The sequence below is a fragment of the Balaenoptera physalus genome (genome assembly GCF_965194825.1).
Source record: "Balaenoptera physalus genome assembly, chromosome: 17".
NCBI lineage: Eukaryota > Metazoa > Chordata > Mammalia > Artiodactyla > Balaenopteridae > Balaenoptera > Balaenoptera physalus.
Window position 1 is genome coordinate 22,867,479 of NC_138895.1, and position 18,813 is coordinate 22,886,291.

Consider the following 18,813-nt stretch of genomic DNA (forward strand, 5'->3'; position numbering starts at 1 on the left):
TGAGTAGTATGAGGATTCAGTAAGGAATCTAACGTGACTAGTTTGGGTTGAAAGTAATAGGAAATATTATAGGAGATAGATAAAGTTGGGCTAGGTTCTGGTCATCTCAGAAGATCTGACCAAAAAATTGAGTAAAATAGTAGGAGGTCTCTACGGAGGGGAAAAGCAAAGCACCTTTTGAAAGGAATATTCTGCCTTTTTCTGTTTGTAAGCCATTAAGTTAATAATAGCAATTCCTAATATGTGAATAAAAATTTCTAGTACTGGTATATAATGCTGCCAGGGCCCTTCCTGCCTAAAATTTGACCTCTCAATGTGTAATATGCTATACCAGTATCTTTTATTAATGCTAATCATTTTGCTCTGTTTTTGGTAATTAGCACAATATGAGTGGGTCACCAATCCTGTTTCTTAATCCAATTTTATTGACCCTATTTTTAGTAGACATGCCTCTAATATTTTGACAAGTCTTTGTTAGGTCTTTTTTTCCATATTGTTAGTTTTAAAATCTTGCCTAATGTCTTCATTAGCATTGGTATTTTAGTAGGAGAGACTGACACTAACCAGAAATACCCCTTAGGTTTTCAAAGAAACAGTATATTTATATGGCTCATCTCCAAAGTCTCCTAGTCATTTGTTCATTTGACAGACAGTTATCGGAGGTTTTCTAGTTGCCAAGTGCTTAAGAAATTGCAGTTTCTGGCATTATACTGCCAAATGTCCGTGTTATTTGTGTGTGTGTGTGTGTGTGTGTGTGTGTGTGTGTGTGAGAGAGAGAGAGAGACCATTTTACCAAGATTTGTTTTTGTAAAAGGTCAAATACTGAATTTTGAAGAGAGATAATATTTGACTTCAAAATTTGTGCTTAGCAGTTTTCATTAGTAGCGCATCTTAAATTTTATACTGATTATAGGTTATAAATATGATTTGATTTTTGAAAATTAGGTTTAAAACCAATTTTTCTCATTAAGTCCAAAGCAATCTAAATAATGCATTGGGCTCAAGTACACATACATGCAAGCACAGTAATCACCTTATAGTTGGAGTATAGGGCTAGAACTAAGGTGGCGTGAGTCTTAATTCCTATTTTGTTGTTAAGTTGGGTTGTAACCCTGGGCAAATTCACTTCTTTCTATGGGAGTGGGTGTTCAATAAGATTCTTTTAAATTCCGTAACAGAGCAAAATTTGGCTCAAGTAAGAGACAGTAAAATAAAATTAATGATGATATCTCTAGAGAATAGAGAAAAAATGAGAATAAACGAGATAAGCTAAAATACCCTATCTTTCTCAGCCCACATTCCATTCATCTAACATGGTCTGGTGAGGTTAATAAAGTCAGAATTAGCTCTTTCTCTCCACATTGGGGCAATAATCCATTAAGCAGCTATTGTAAAACTTGTTCAGACTGATAGGTACTCTTATGAATTTTTATCACTAAGAAATATGACTGGATTATATATATGAAATATAAAACCATACCCAGGAACATGTAAAACTCTTGACCGTTAAAGCAACACCACTGAGTGAGCATCATTGGGCGTTTTGAAGTTTTTCTGTTATTATGGTTGGCATTTAAAATCTTAACATTGAGGAAATATTTTTCCATTTCATCCATTTTATTTTCTTTGAACTGGGAAAAGTTGCTCTTAGTTTATTTTAGCAGTACAACATCTGAGCCAAACTTTTAGTACTCCAGTTTTGAGAAGAAACATATTTTGGGAAACCTCTCTGTGAGGTGATATATTTTAACCTACACTTTCTAAATTTGGATAATTCAGTAACTAATAAAAAGATTGCTCATTTAAGGTAATGTATGCTTTTGAAACACTGGTTTACAATCCATAATCAAAGAGTGATGTTGATCAAATATTTTATTTTCATTATTTTAGTATAAGCCTCCTGCACTTAAAAAGTCAAATTCTCCTGGAACCACCTCATCAGGATCTTCACGATTACCACAACCAAGTGGCACTAGCAAAACTGTTGTAGGTAATGAGATCCATAAAATAACTTGATTTTTTTTTTTTAACAGTGTTGGTACAGAAGGAAATGAATATAGTATTCTGGATTATTCAAAATAGATTTATAATTAGGACGAGATGTGGAGGATAAGTAATTATTTTGGGTTAGAAATAAAGTAACTTCCAGTAGCTTCTACTTTAGATATTTTATAGTCCTTTTTTTTTTTTAGCTATATGTCTACCCTCATTGTTGTTGTGATATATCATCTGTTGAGAATAGTCAACCAAGTTCTTTTCTTGATTCTTTGACCACAGTGTTTTTCCCCTCGTTTCTACCTATCCCTCTCTGAACTTGACAATTATCCTTAATAGACAAATATTTAATGGTTTGAAGAAAATATTGATTACTGAAGTGTATCTTTATTTGTATATAAATTGTAAGAAAGAAATACAGAAATTATAAATGAAGGATGTATATGTTGTTCCCTGGAAATTTTATTTAATTTTTTTTTCTTACTTGATAACTCATTTTGTTCTTTTGCCACAAAGATTTATTGCCACTAAAGCATTGTTTTCCTTGTCAGATGCTCTGTTTTATGTGATTTTTGTTTTTCAGACTGTCATTAAAACTAATACCCTTTTTTATTATAAGGTGTGCCTTCAGGTAAAGTGTCTTCAGTTAGCAGCTCTTTGGGAAACAAACTTCCGACCTTGTCTCCCTCCCATAAAGGGATAGCAGTCCCTCATGTAGGGTAAGTCTACATTGAATTTAATTTATTAGTGATACATACATAAATATATACACACACGATACTAAGGTTTTATTTTGTTTAGGTAATTGGCTTTTTCATTAATCTTAATTTCTAAGTTTGTCTTTTAACATATTGCTCGTCAGGAGCTCACATACTGCTATTGAGAATCTAAATTAGTATAACCAGTTAGGAAGAAAATCTGGTGGCATTTATCAAGAGTCTTAAAAACATTCATATCTTCGATTGAATAATTTTACTTCTGGGAATCTAGTCTAAGGAAATCACTTCAAATATGGTAGATTTTTATAATCATTATTTTTTAAGCATGTATCAGGCACTGTGCTAGACATTTTACATTATTTTTATTAAAACTACCCACTGCCATAGGATGAGAGGATCAGAGAAGCAGAGTAATTCACTCAAAGCTACACAGCTGTTAAGAGTTGGAAGCAGGATACAAATTGGAGTCTCTTTGGCAGTAAACATTAGTCTCTTTTCATGTTTTTTTTTTTAATTCTAACTTTACTTCTTTAGTTTTATCTCATCAATCTTTACTTTTTTTTTTTTAAATTAATTTATTTATATATTTTTATTTTTGGCTGTGTTGGGTCTTCGTTTCTGTGCAAGGGCTTTCTCCAGTTGCGGCGAGAGGGGGCCACTCTTCATTGCGGTGCGCGGGCCTCTCACTGTTGCGGCCTCTTCTGTTGCGGAGCACAGGCTCCAGACGCGCAGGCTCAGTAGGTGTGGCTCACGGGCCTAGCCGCTCCGCGGCATGTGGGATCTTCCCAGACCGGGGCACGAACCCGTGTCCCCTGCACTGGCAGGCGGATTCCTAACCACTGCGCCACCAGTGAAGCCCTCTTTTCATGTTTTTATTATAAAGTAAAAAAAACTAAAATCACCTAAATGTCTAGCTTTGTTTGAATAGCAAATTGTGAAAATCTACAAAAGGATATTATACAATCATAAAATATATATAAATTTTAAAAGATGATCCTGCTATTATAGGAGATGTATGTAGGATACAAACTCCATGTATACTTTGATAGAAGCTATAAAAATTTAATAATTTTAAAATACTTTTTATCTTTCTATGGTTTTATATACATGGCTTTTAATAAAGTAGCATAATTAAGCTTTCAACAATTATTTTAATCTGGGAAAATTTGTGATAACACTAGCGTTTTTAATAGAAGTCTTTCTATTCCAGTAGAAACTCACTTTCCATTTTGATAAACTAGAAAATTAAGGAATTGCCATATGATTATTAGAATGCGGCCTTATTCTTTATCTTTACAGATACTGATAAAGTTGATTTAGGAAACATAGCATACATTATTTTCAGATCTAGGTTATCACTTTGTTTTTTATGTAGGAAATATATATGATGGTATCTATCAATAGAGACTAACTGCCTTTTGTTTCCTAATTTGGACTACATAGAAAGTGTAAGACCTAAAAAGAGTTAAATGTAATTATTGTAGAAAAAGAACAAGATCTGATTAGTTAAATGTCTTTCCTCTTTGTTGTGCTTCCAGAAAGAAGAGACAGGCTATCCTTAAGAGACAGGTTATCAGTAGAACAGGTGGTTGAAAAGTAAAAAGTTCTCATCTTCCAGTGCTAAAAAAAACTGATCTATTTTTTTTGTTTGTTTTGCTTCTCTGCTGAGTTGACCCACTGGATATTTAACTAAAGTATAGACATAGCAGTATGTTTTAACTTTACAAACAGTAGTTTCATTTAGTTGATTATGAATTAAAGGCTGGTATTTTTTTAGTACCTTTCCTATCATACTGGTAATTTTAAGAGTTGACACTATTAAGTTGTACTGACACTGTGTTTTTATTTATTTATTTATTTATTATTTTTATTTTAAAAATTTTTTAACATCTTTATTGGAGTATAATTGCTTTACAGTGGTGTGTTAGTTTCTGCTTTATAACAAAGTGTATCAGTTATACATATACATATGTTCCCATATCTCTTCCCTCTTGCGTCTCCCTCCCTCCCACCCTCCCTATCCCACCCCTCTAGGTGGTCACAAAGCACTGAGCTGATCTCCCTGTGCTATGCGGCTGCTTCCCACTAGCTATCTATTTTACATTTGGTAGTGTATATATGTCCATGCCACTCTCTCACCCTGTCACATCTTACCCCTCCCCCTCTCCATATCCTCAAGTCCATTCTCTAGTAGGTCTGTGTCTTTATTCCCGTCTTGCCACTAGGTTCTTCATGACCTTTTATTTATTTATTTTTCCTTAGATTCTATATATATGTGTTAGCATACTGTATTTGTTTTTCTCTTTCTGACTTACTTCACTCTGTATGACAGACTCTAACTCCATCCACCTCACTACAAATAACTCAATTTCGTTTCTTTTTATGGCTGAGTAATATTCCATTGTATATATGTGCCACATCTTCTTTATCCATTCATCCGATGACACTGTGTTTTTAAAAGAGGACATGTGAAGCTGGCTGGTAAAATGAAAAGGGTTACTGACTTTGGATTAGAAAGCTAGGCTTCTAGATCATACTTTGCCCCTAAATACCTATATGACTTTGTGCATATCTCTTTTCTCCGTCTCGCTCTGACAACTTTCTGTGACTCTGCTTGCACCTTGACAACTGATCTATGAAAATCTGACCAACATTTATTGATCTTTAGGAGAAAATGTTTTTACTAACAAGCAAAGGCTTTAGGCACAAGAATTTTATGTTATGCACTGCTACAACGCTATAAAGATTTAAAATTTTTGGTGGTCCCATATTATATTAAACTGTCAAACATAACTGTTTAAATCCCAATTTTATATATGATCCTTATGTGTTAAAGGCGTTGTTTCCAACTACTGGAAGGAGAGTGGTGATGTGTGCTTCTGACCAATATATTACTGTATTAACTGGAACATTACTGTATTACTATATTGAATAGAATCCTTCACGACTATTTAGTGGCACAGCTGGTTATTTTTTTTAGATTATTGAGGTAATGATTTGTCTCTTTCCCTTACTAGATTATAAACTCTGTGATAGCAAAGCCCTGTGTCTGCTTTGCTTACAGATAAAACTACAAAATGTGAATAGTATAATGCTTGGCATATAGGCACACAAATTTTTGGTGAATATATGAAAAAAATAGTGAATCAATAAATTCCTCATTTGTCAATTTTTTGACCCATCACAGAATCATGGTCTGGTAGTGGTAAGAAAATTACTAGAGGTTTGTATGACAATAATTACTTTTATTGACACAGATAATTCAGGATTGAGTAAAGATAGAATTAAGACACCTGACTAGCTGTGATGTTCAAGCAGTTGAGCATCTTTTGAGATTAGTAAAATGAGTCATTTAGTGGCTTGATTATTTAGAGCCTGGTATATATAATCTTTATTTTGGTCAGCTTTAATCATACATATCAGTGGTCTGTAATGTTTAGCATATATTGGAGTCATGCCACAGAAAAGTTTATCTTTTTACTTGGAAAAATTCTCATATGTTTGATAATTCTAGACCACCTGTGGGTTGACTGATTTAAACAGAATTTTTATTTAAGCAAAACATACCCCAGATAGAAAATTTTTTTCTTAGCTAAAAGATGATTTTCTTTACTCCTAGAGATTTTAGACGTATGGTGAAACACAGAGCTTTTAAATAAATATTGCCACGCTTGAATTGTGTCAGAGAGTTTACATAGTCATGCCTTGGGAATTGTGTTTTCTTAATGGTTAATTACTAGCTTAACTGAATACTTCAGCCTATAATTTTCAATAGCTAAAGTATCAGATTTCAAAGATTTACTTCTGTTCAGTTACTCTGAAAAACAGGAGTTTACTTTGGAGATATAATGTAATAGATGTGGTAAAACTAGAGAAACAGAATGCATGTAAGGAGCATTTTTTAATTAAAAAAAAGAAATTGGTTTCTCATACTTTATATTAACAAAAGTAAGAAATAAATGTCTAGTTTTTAAGTATATTTTTGTATGAGTGGAAGCAGGCTTTTCTTATAAGCCAATCTTTTGATGTGTGTGGTTTGTGTAGATCATTATTTAGATTTTTCTGAATTTCTCTGTCTTTTATTATTGATCTAGAGATGCCAGAACCTAGAATTTCAGAGTTTGGCTTCTTTTGTGGATAACAATGATTTAGGCTGTTGGATTAGGGAAGCTCACTTTGCCATGGAATTGAGATACTACATTATCTGTATAGGATTGATGAATTTAGGATTAAAATTAATTTGTCATTAATTTTATGACAGATTTCAAAACTTTGAGTGCCTCAAAGTATCAGAGCTATAGATGTCTACAAAGATACAAAATACCACTTGATAAATTTTTTCCCCAAATTATTTCAGACATTATTTTTTTATTTTATCTATTCGTCTTTGTTACAGTCGTACAGGACTGAGTGGCTTATTTTCTAAGGGTTCATTCTAATGGTATCAACAATAAACAAGGACCTTCCCTAGGTTAAAGTTCGTCTCAAATTAGAAATAGATTGATACTGTTGCCAAATATTTTTTAAAATGCTCATTCAGCTATGAATATTTGTAAAGCCTGCCAAAGTATTGTTCCTTTCTAGATATACTAATCATATCATAGCAGTTACATGCAACTAGAGATAGTCCTTTTAAAAAGTCTAGGTCAGAATTGAAGAGTTTATCATCTATAGAAATGTATTAGCTTGACAAAAAGTTAAGTGTTTTTGTCTAGGAATACAGGATAATCTAGTGATATTTATCATAACTCTTTATAGTAAAATTTTAAAGATCCTCATTGAAATCTGCCTTTCATTTAGATTTTCAAAATCTTAAAATACTGGCATGCTCTCATGTATGGAATTTTGATATTTTGGAACAGGTGATCTTTTTGAACTATGGCCTGAGGGCCAAATCCTGCCCAACAATTGTTTTTATTGGAACATGGCCACACCCAATTGTTTATATATTGTCTGTGGCTGCATTCATGCTACAGTGACAAAGTTGAGTGTGACAGAGATGGTGTGGCTTACAAAGCCTAAAATATTTACTGTCTGGCTTTTTACAGGAAAAGTTTGCCACTCCCTTTTTTTCTGAATGAACGAGTTATCATAGGAATTAGATATTTATAATTTGAAGGTATGGCGGGTTTTAAGGATTCTTCATTTATTCCCAAGGATGGAACTGTTTTTAAGTCATGTGGAATATCTAGGAAGTTAGGCCAAAGATTAGTGTTCCCATGAACCAAAGGGTTTTTTTAAAAAAAACTTTTATTAATCCATTCAAACACATTTCTGTGGTTGAATTGAAAGAACAATAAGGGATTAAAAATACACTTTCATGTTGATTCTGACCAAATCTAGGTGCCAGTTTAAGGACATATCCTTGAATTTCGTATGGGATTCTACGTTATGTGTAGAATTGCTTATTCTTCACCAAATTTACACTGTGTAGATGTGCTTGCTTGGCTTCAAAATACCTTCCTTTTTTTCCTTAGCAGTAGCAAGACTTCTTTTACTGCTGAATGGATTTGTTTATTCCTGCTTTAATTTCTTTCAGACCTTGGGTGTGTCACTGTCATTACTGAATTGGACCCTTTAAAAGAAAAATAGCATAGAGGCACTCTAAAAACATTGATATTGATAGTCCATAATTATTACTATCAAATTGAAATTTCTCAAACTTTGTAAATAATGTAAAAATACATTATAAAGTAGATTTCTCATTGTACTTTTTCAAAATTTATTATCAAAGTAACCCCCGATGTAGATAGATGTATAAATTCAGTATTAAAATCAACAAAGGTGATTTTTTTTTTCATAACTTGAAACATCTAAGGCCCCTGAGGGCAGGCCAAAACATGTAATAGAGAACTGCTGGTTCCTTTACTTGTTTCATTCACTTTCTTAAGTCAGTTACTGATGGTGTGCAAGACCAAGAAAGACATAGAGAAGAAACTTTGACCAGAAAGCAATCAGTTGGGTTTAAAACTTTAAATTCCTTTTGAAAATATGTCACTGCTTTTGCAAAGATTTCAGTTTCTTTTCAAATATCCCTTTATCTTGTTCCTGCTTTGACTTATCTTTAGTGCTACTGAAGGTATAGGGACAGAAAAGAAGGGGTTTAATAGAAAAGGAGACATGAGCAAAGAAGTGTTCTTGTTCACTAAAATAAATATGAAGATGGTAAATGGTCTGGATCCGAGTCAGTTTAGGGAACGATTTAAGTATTTGAAAGGTCTTCTTTCATAAACTGATGATTTTACCTTTTAAATTTTTTATTGAAGTATGGTTGATGTACAATATTATATGTTTCAGGTGTACAACATAGTGATTCACAATTTTTAAGGTTATAATCCATTTATAGTTCTTATAAAATATTGGCTATATTCCTTGTGTTGTTCAATATATCCTTGTAGCCTGTTTATTTTATACATGGTAGTTTGAACCTCTTAATCTCTTGCCCCAAACTGTCTCTCCCTCCTTCCGTCTCCACACTGGTAACCACTAGCTTGTTCTCTATATCTGTGAGTCTGTTTCTTTTTTGTTATATTCACTAGTTTATTTTATTTTTTAGATTCCACATATAAGTGATACCATACAGCATTTGCCTTTCTCTCTCTGACTTACGTTCACTTAGCATAATAATACCCTCCAAGTCCACCCATGTTGTTGCAAATGGCAAAATTTCATTTCTTTTTAAGGCTGTATAGTATTCTGGGGTGTGTGTGTGTGTGTGTGTGTGTGTGTGTGTGTGTGTGTACTCAATACATATGTGTGTGTGTGTATATATGTACATATATATGTATATATCATCTTCTTTATCCATTCATCTGTTGATGGACGCTTAGGTTGCTTCCATATCTTGGCAATTGTAAATAATGCAACTATGAATATTGGGTGCATGTATCCTTTTGAATTAGTCATTTTTTGGATCTGTACCCAGGAGTGGAATTACTGGGACATATGGTAGTTCTATTTTTAGTTTTTTGAGAAACCTCCTTAACGTTTTCCACAATAGCTGCACCGGTTTACATTTTCACCAGTAGTGTACAAGGGTTTCCTTTTTTCCACATCCTCACCAACATTTGTTATTTGCGGTCATTTTGATGGTAGCCTTTCTGACAGGTGTAAGTTTTGATAGCTCATTGTGGTTTTGATTTGCATTTCTCTGATCATTAACAATGATCATCTTTTCATGTGCCTGTTGGCCATCTGTAGGTCGTCTTTGGAAAAATGTCTATTCAGGTCTTTTGTTTGTTTTTTTGATGTTGAGTTGTATGAGCCATTTATATTTTGGATATTAACCCCTTAAGGGTCGTACTACTTGCAAATATTTTCTGCCATTCAGTTGGTTGTCTTTTTGTTTTGTTGATGGTTTCTTTTGCTGTGCAAAAGCCTTTAAGTTTAATTAGGTCCCAGGATAATTTTAAAATTTATTTAATTACCCCAACATTGACTATTCATGGTATTTAAAATATATATGTAAGCAAAATTTATATGTAAAAACACTTAAATATATAAATTCATTTATATAAAATTATATTTATTAAAAATTATAGAAAATACATTATGTATAAATTTATGTATCATGTAATCTTGATTACATTATGAAATTTTTAAATTTTATTTTTGTATGGTTAGACCTTGATAATAACATAGCATAACAGTAGCACATTTTACTGGAACATAAGTTTAAGTGATTTGAGCTTCATACAACATATACTAACATTTAGCCTAAGTAACATTTGAACACACACATACATATACATAGGTAGATATATCAGTTGAGTTGAATTTCATAACACAGGTATGTGGTACGGTAAAATCATCATTGGAACTGCCTTTTAATTATGTTTTTAAAATCTGAAAATACTAGCAGTTTTTTCACATATGTAAAATATGTAATACTCCCACTAGATAATTACCTTTAGATTTTTATTAGATTGTACTCATCTCCTTTGTTTTATCATACATAAGATTTTAATAGTTCTTATCATGTTAGAGGTATCCATTTTTTAAATGTTTCTAAATTTTTAAATTTTAATTGCAATAACTTTTTTCTGAGGAAGAAAGATCTTTTATTTCTTTTTCCAAATGCACAGATGCCTTTTGTGAGATAAACACTGTTTGGAACAATAATGTTTTGATTGTTATCAAGTAATTTAAAGAAAAATCTGATTTCTTAATTAAAATTCTAAATACGTGAATTTTCCAGTAATCTCTCACAAATAAAGCCCATAAAATTAATATTCTGAGACTTGAGTCTCAGAATTAATGTTCTGAGACTAATGTCTTGGAAATTTTAGAAATTTTGATATATATACATATATTTAATGGCGGCATCTAAAAAATTCTTTAAAATGTTTTTAGGAATATGATGTAAACACCTAATTTAAGTATCACCACCAGCAAAATATTAATATCACCTTTTACAACAAAATGCCTGCTATGTATAGGATACTGAAGGAACAGAAAGTAGACAAAATGTGTCCTTCCTTAGAGACCCTTATTATCTAGAGGAATGAACAAATTCTTTTTAGACACTAAACTCCTTAGTAAGAACAAAGCATCAGGTGTGTCTTATTTGCCACAATATCCCCAGAATTTAGCACAGTGCCTGATACATAGTAGGTGCTCAGGGTTTAAATGAGTAAAAAAAAAAAAAAAAAAAAAAATCCCTTTAAAATAAACTATACTTTTTAAGTTATCAAGCAGTGATGTGTCATTCAGTAGTCATTTAAGATAGTTCTAGCTTCCTAATTTAATTTTCCCTGCTCCCTACTATGAATGGATATTGGTTGGTGATAATATAATTTGGTTGATGTAAAACAATGAGTTCTTTGCAAACCTGTAGTTTTTCTGTTATTCACTAGCTGGAAATCCTTTATACTTCTGGTTAAAAAAAAAATTAGTAAGCTTCAGATGGCATGGCCACTTAACATTTTTACATGTGATTTTTAGAATTGCCATCCACATTTTCATAGGATCATGTTTTACATTTCTCTGGATAAATTTTAGAAATAGTCATTCTTTGTTAGAAAGTCAGATAGGGATAAAGATAAAAATACATTATTTGATTCATTATTTTATATTTGGAATTTTTAAAGGTAGGGGAAATCATAAAATAAAATAATAAAGAAGAAGACAGAGAAAGGGTCTATGATTCAAGGAAGGGAAAAATTAGATTATTTGTGAGCTCCACAAGAACAAACGTCAAATCTGTCTTTATTTACCAGACTAACAACTTTCAGTTCATCTCTGGCTTCACGAATTTTATTTGAAACAAATCCTTCTTAAGTTTTTTTTTATTGATTCCATTGCCCTGCTGTGTATAAGTATGGGATTTGTTAGGATGTTTATCAAAACTGGCAGGGTGGCCTGCATAGTCAGAATATTCATATCTAATAATGGACATTGTATGAACTGTCTGAGGATTCTTTTTTGACATTAGTCCTTACCCTGGCAGATAATTAAGAGCTTGGGGGTTGGATTTCTGATGAACCAGAATAATGTCTTAAAAAAATTTTTTTTTAATATAAAGAAACAAGCAGTAGCATTCTCCTTATGGGTACACCTTTATATATTTTAATAGTAAGATGGACAAGTTAGGCCCTCCACTTCGAACTGGAAGACATGTGCAAAGGTTGCATGACAGTGATACAAAATCAGACAGTGCCATCAAAAGACATGAGTTATTACCCATTTACAAGTAAGTATTTGTAACTCAGTTTGATTCATCATTTTCAGATATTTCCTTAAAGGCTTTATATAATGGAATACTGTAAATTTGTACATTCCTATACTTAAAATTTTGTTTATTTTAATCATTTTTAAGCCAGTCCTTTTCTAGGATTTATCACACTTTGATTTTTGATGAACATTTCTATTGTCCTAAATCTGTTTTTAGAGCTTTCATTTTATTCCATTAAATTTTAATTTTTAGGGGGTTGAAATAGGAGTCACCTTCAATAATTGTTATTTTTATGAAGCTCTTTTTTAGGAGTAACATTTTTTAAAGAAGAATATGGGGAATATTACATCATATATAACATTGTTAGATTATCTTTTAGTTAAGCAGATGATAAAAAAGCTGGAAAAAAAAGGAATCTTAGAAAACATTCAATCCAGGGATCCTCAGTCTTTTTGTTAGATGGTTACAAATTCCACGTAAAACAGGGAAAAGGTTATGACACTGCCAAGCACACTCCCCTCTGTGTACTGGCCTAGCAGACTGAGGAGTGAGGCAAGAGTGTCAGTGGCAGTCTTGGAGCTCTCCCGCACAGGCCTTCAAGGTTTACTAGTTTGGGCCCCCAAACCAAGTCTAGCCCTCTCATCTTAAAATGATGAACTTAGGGTCTCATAAGTTAAACTACTTATTAACATTGAAAAATATGTTGTTAAATAGAGTTTACTTAGTTGAATTTTAAACTAAGGCCCGCTACAACATTCTCTTAACACTAGATTATAATAAATTTACCTAGATATACAATAAAGCAAAGATGGGAAAAGTCTTTGATACATTAGCAGCCGTCATGTTTTATTTTTAAGTAGTTAGTGATAAATCCTAGAAGGAAGAATTTTCGCCCTGAGCCTTTTTCTTTGTACTCCAGCTCTCTGTACCCTCTGAAGCAGATCTCAAAGAAACAGTGATTAGCAGTGAGGTAGATTAAGTGCAGTTCCAAAATTAAACCTTCTTTATTATTGCTTGAACTACAGCAGGCAGACTATAGATACATAATATGGGTAGCACTTTTCAGACTCTAGCCAGGAAGAAAAGTGTGTTGACCATGTGAGACTGGGGTAACATGTTTTAAGTACTGCTCAGAATGGTTCTAGTTCTCCAGTCTCTTAAGAATGGTTCTCAACATTCCGATTCTACTTCATAGATGTTAACTAAAAGTACACAATTGGCATTGAATAATGGCAGCTGTAGTTGATAACCTTATATTTTTCTGTAGTTGATAACCTTATATTTTTCTCTAATTTTTAAAATTTTCTAATTATTTGAATAACTCTTGATAATGAAGTTGTGTGTGTATATGCATGGGTTTGTTTGCATTATCTATATATCTCATATACATATTATATGAAGGTGATAGGATTTCTAACAAGACTTTATTCTAGAGCCCCCCAAAAAAGAAATGTGTCCTTCCTGATTCTCTTATAACTCTTATTACTTGGAGGAATTGCCATCCTTTGGCAATGAATTTTCAGAGGTTGAGTTCCTAAAAAGGCATGTGATAGTTCTACAACATCCCTAGAGGGTCTGTATAAAAGTAGAGTAGAATACACCTCATGGATGGACTTGCATATTGAATATAAGATTTGTAATAAGACCCACCTAAATTCAAGTTCAAACACTCTGGCCATGTAATAGCTTTGCACTTTACTTAATCTCTCTGAATATGAGTTTCTTCAACTTTAAAATGGGAATAATATCTTCTGAGATTTTTGTGAAGATTAAAGAAGCAAAGTATGTATAGTACCTGGTATCATATTTGGCATGTAATGGGCATTTGAAAAATAGTAGATGTTGTTATTTCCTGCATGTATTTTGGAGATAGCCCTTTAAAATTTTGGGAGACTCTCTCCAACTTTGCTGTATAAGTAGAAAAGGAAGAATTTCAGCCATTTTGAGAACTTCCAATATAAAGGCATTTTTTAAAGTATCCTACTTGATCATATAACACAACATTGCTTATCTCTGAAATGAAAAGATTTGACTAAATTGCTAAAGAGTGGGAGGGAACTAACACTTTATTGAACATCTTACCCCTGGTTCTGCAATATACTGACTGTGTATGTCACCTTGGGTAAATTACTCTTTGCCTCAGTTGCCTCCTTTGTAAGATAGAATTATTAATCCTTCCTACTTCATAGGATTATTATGAAGATTAAATAAGTTTTATATGAAGGCAATTAGAAATGTAGCTATACCAAACGTAGTAAGCACTGTTATATAAATGTTAATTTGTAGTAGCAATAGCCATAGTAGTAATAGTAGTATTACCATCATCACCATCAACTATGCTAAATGTTTATAAAAATTACAATTTATATATCTAACTTTCTGTAAGATAAGCGATGATGGTCATATTTTATAAGTGAGGGAACTTGGAGAGGTTGCCACTACCACAGAGTTGTTCAGAAGCAGTTGGAGTTTGAATCCAGATTCATCTGAATTCCAAAGCCTATACTTTTACCATTATTCCCTCATATAGTTTACAAGCTTTCTTTGATTCTGAAAGTTTCAGAAAGGGAATTCAGTTATGATCCAACCACAACTTCTTCTTTACTGGTAACAGGTAGCCCAGGCTGTATAGTTGGTGAAATTAAATCTTTATATTAACCCACTTATTTTAGTTGCTCTTTCCAACAGCAGACTTTTGTAAATAGAATATTATCCTTTTAAAATGGTTAGCTGATTTTTTTAACCACATCTCATATGCTTTTAACATTATTATTTAACAGTTATTCATAGACACTTAACGAAACACATCTCTATTTTGAGGGAGCTATAGATTTCAACTTTAAAAAATTTGAAACCTTTTAGAATGATTAACTTATAAATTTCATCTAAAGAATATATACATATGTCAAATGATTTTATGTACCATCAAGATAATGTTAGTAAATGCAGAATGCTTTGGTTTATCCTTAGTATTAAGGATTTCAGGTTTGAAATAATCATTTGGATTTTAATCTTTTGAATTTACCTCTCTACAGCTTCTAATTATTATTATTTTTTATTGGAGTATAGTTGCTTTACAATGTTGTGTTAGTTTCTGCTGTACAATGAAGTGAATCAGCTATATGTATACCTATATCCCCTCCCTCTTGGACCTCCCTCCTACCACCCCCTCCAACACCCTCATCTAGGTCATCACAGAGCACCGAGCTGAACTCCCTGTGCTATACAGCAGGTTCCCACTAGCTATCTGTTTTACACATGGTAGTATATTTATGTCAAACCTAATCTCCCAGTTCGTCCCAGCCTCCCCTGCCCCCTGTGTCCACATGCCCATTCTCTGTGTCTGCATTCCTGCCCTACCTATAAGTTCATCTGTACCATTTTTCTGGATTCCACATATATGCATTAATGTATGGTATTTGTTTTCTCTTTTTGGCTTACTTCACTCTGTATGACAGACTCTAGGTCCATCCACATCCTACAAAAGACCCAATTTCATTCCTTTTTATGGCTGAGTAATAGTCCATTGTATATATGTACCTAATTATTTTTCTAATCATGTAAATAAGCAATTCGAGAAAGAAATGCTTACTATTCAGTAGGTTTTTCATTATGCCATCTCTTTCTCTCTTCTAGAGCTAACATCAAACCTCGAAATTCCACACCACCTAGTTTGGCTAGGAATCCTGCCTCAAGTATGCTTGCAAGCAAAAGAAAAACATATACTGAGAGCTACGTGGCCAGGTATGTTTAGCTCTGATAGTCTAATAACTAAAATAGAAATGAGTATATGCTGTTTTCCAAGGACCATATACAAAAATTTCTATCAGGCTATTTATAGAAAATCTAATTTTTCCTTTGCTATATGATTTAATTTGGCTTTTATGTTATACACTAAAGAAATAGTTTGGGCATAAATAATGTTTTCTTATACCTTATAGTTATAATTTTTATGGTAAATACTCAAGGATGTTTGTTCAGTTACACTGGATGCATTTGTTTTTTATGTCTTAATTTTAACTGCAACATGCTTATTTTTACCTCTAGAAATTGAATAATAGACCCTTTACACCACTGCTATTATAATTTTCAGCAGCATTTTAATACATTTAAATTCCCCTGCTGAGATTGTGATTATCTATGTACTTCCCTTTCTAATCTGTCACAGTATTTGTACAGCTCCGACATTCATTGTTTTTAAGCATATAATGAAATCATTTCAGTTATAAATATTTATTTTTTATATGTATCCCAATTTATTCCAGAAAGTTTTAAGGAAAGGTACAGAAGGCCATGATGTATAGTGAGATACAGCATTTTTTTTTTAAAGGAAGGAAGAATAGGAAAAGGAAAGACGAGAATTAAAAGATACAGTGGAAAAAGGAATGGGGTTAGTCCACAAAATGTGTGTCATGAGACCCTGTAGATGGACTAGCCCTGGGCCACAAAGTGGAGTTTGAACTTTGTTTTAGGAGCCAAAGTACAGGAGAGGATAGGAGTAGTTACATGATTCATGATGTCTAAAACAGAAAAATAAATCACTTTCTCTGTGAAAGTACAACTAGTTCTGAGGCCTCAGAAGTTCTCCTTTGATTTCTCATAAGGAGACACTGGATAACTTAATTGTTAACTTCTTAATTAACATCCCTACTGAATCCATACTAAATATGGCAGTGGATTTCATAGGGTGTTTTTTTTAAGATGCCTTCAATGCAGGCCTGTAACATGACATCCTGTGATTCACCAAAACCAGTTGTGATGTGGGTGTGTTATGTGTAACTGTATATATTGTCTGCTTTTGTTGTAAGTATGTAACATGTACATAGTCATTATTCAGATTTAATCCGGGGATAGATTTTCAAGTATCTAAGATGCTAGCTCTCCATCCTGGTTGCCCATTAAAAAGAAGCATCTGTGGAGCTTTCTGAAAATGAACACATCAGGGTCCCTCCCTGAGATTTTGATTTCTTTAATTTGGAGAGTGGGATCTGGGCATCTGCCATTTGGAAAGTTCTAAGAGTGATGCCTATGCATAAGATGAGGACCGTAGAGGAATTGATGAGTTGCTGTCTTTTCAGCTAGATTCTTTAATAAATATTGTTTGTCTCACCTGAGGTTTTAATACATGTTAAATATCAAAGAAGAAGTGAACTTATGTTTCTTAGAGTCCTGGAGTGTGGTTGTACTATGTTGTTGTATATGTGTGGAACCATGTGTTTTGAATCAATGCTGAGTATAAGATTAACGTTCTTATAAAATGGAAAACTTAATAAATACATATGCTTGAATAAAAGGATCATTTTATCTTTCCAAAGAGGTGGACAAAAGAACTGTCAACAGGCAGGAGCAAAAATCACATTAAAAAATGTTTGGCTTATTCTTTTTTTTACTTTTTAAAGCTTTATATGTGATAGGAAGGCCTGAGCCTTACTCACTTGACTTATACTCTACCCCCGTCCCAGACAGAAATAATTATAACCATAACAGATAGAGAATTCTCAGAGATTTACTTTTCTGGCAGTGTGATAGACTACATTTCCAGGACAACCCCTCCCACCCAAAACACCTAGAAATGCTGGATAAAAAAGAAAAAGTATCTTTCTGAATGTATAGCTTAGCTCTCAGAAAAGTAAGGGAAACTTCTACAGAACAAAAATATAAAGGAAGCTAGAGGTCAAATTATAAATTAACTGTGACACTGCAGCTACATTTGAGGTTTTCAGTGATCTTCACTACGTAGAGACTTGGGTTTTAAGGTCATTGTGGGAGAGAGGAGTTGACTTCTTGGACTTGTACAAAATGGAGTGTTAAAAACAACTTTTCCTTACCCTTCCTGCCGTGCCTCTTGCTCTAAGCCAAGACTCCTGAAAGGTTCAGTAAGGAGTCTTCTTAGACTCAGCCAGAGATACTTACATGACAGTATATTACATTTGTCACTGGAATTGTTTACAGAAATATAGGATAATAACGGGGCAGTGTCAGGTGTTTCTCTTTCATGGGAGCCCTTGCAGCAGTCCTAGAGCTCATCTTCCTTGGCTGTCTAGCTGACAGCTTAGGTGTGAGAGAATAAGTTCTCATAGGTGGGTGTAGGGACAGTTTAATGAGAAATCCTTTGTCCCCAAAGGGAACCAGTATCTCATATAACAGTTGCATAGGCATAGCTTCCAGGTTATCCTGAGGGAGATATCCAGTTTCAGTGGACTGCTTATAAGCACCGTTGCCTAGAAACACAGCTGGCATTTCACCTATGTTGGGTTTTCATTAAACAGAGCTAGGAAGTTATCCCAAGGTCAAATATGTCCACAGAAAAGGAGAAAGAGTGTGTTAACCCTTCTCTCACAGTATTCAAAGGGTTATCTCTCAGTGAAAGGATGGACTAGGAAAAAAAAATTTTTTTTACCACCCAGGAATAAGAGACTCCAAGGA

The 18,813-nt window shown here is 33.1% G+C and overlaps 1 protein-coding gene across 9 annotated transcripts in view; it reads left to right on the forward strand.

Annotated features, from left to right (window-relative positions):
* The window catches only part of ZC2HC1A (zinc finger C2HC-type containing 1A), an 83,906-nt gene that overhangs the window by 35,731 nt on the left and 29,362 nt on the right, over positions 1 to 18,813 (forward strand). For 8 of the 9 annotated variants that reach the window (XM_082432862.1, XM_082432867.1, XM_082432868.1 and 5 more), the window contains 4 exons: positions 1,891 to 1,990; positions 2,615 to 2,714; positions 12,289 to 12,405; positions 16,024 to 16,131. In XM_082432862.1, coding sequence (XP_082288988.1) covers positions 1,891 to 1,990; positions 2,615 to 2,714; positions 12,289 to 12,405; positions 16,024 to 16,131 — 425 coding nt within the window. The remainder of the gene's footprint in view (positions 1 to 1,890; positions 1,991 to 2,614; positions 2,715 to 12,288; positions 12,406 to 16,023; positions 16,132 to 18,813) is intronic. The other variant, XM_082432864.1, reaches the window with a different exon arrangement.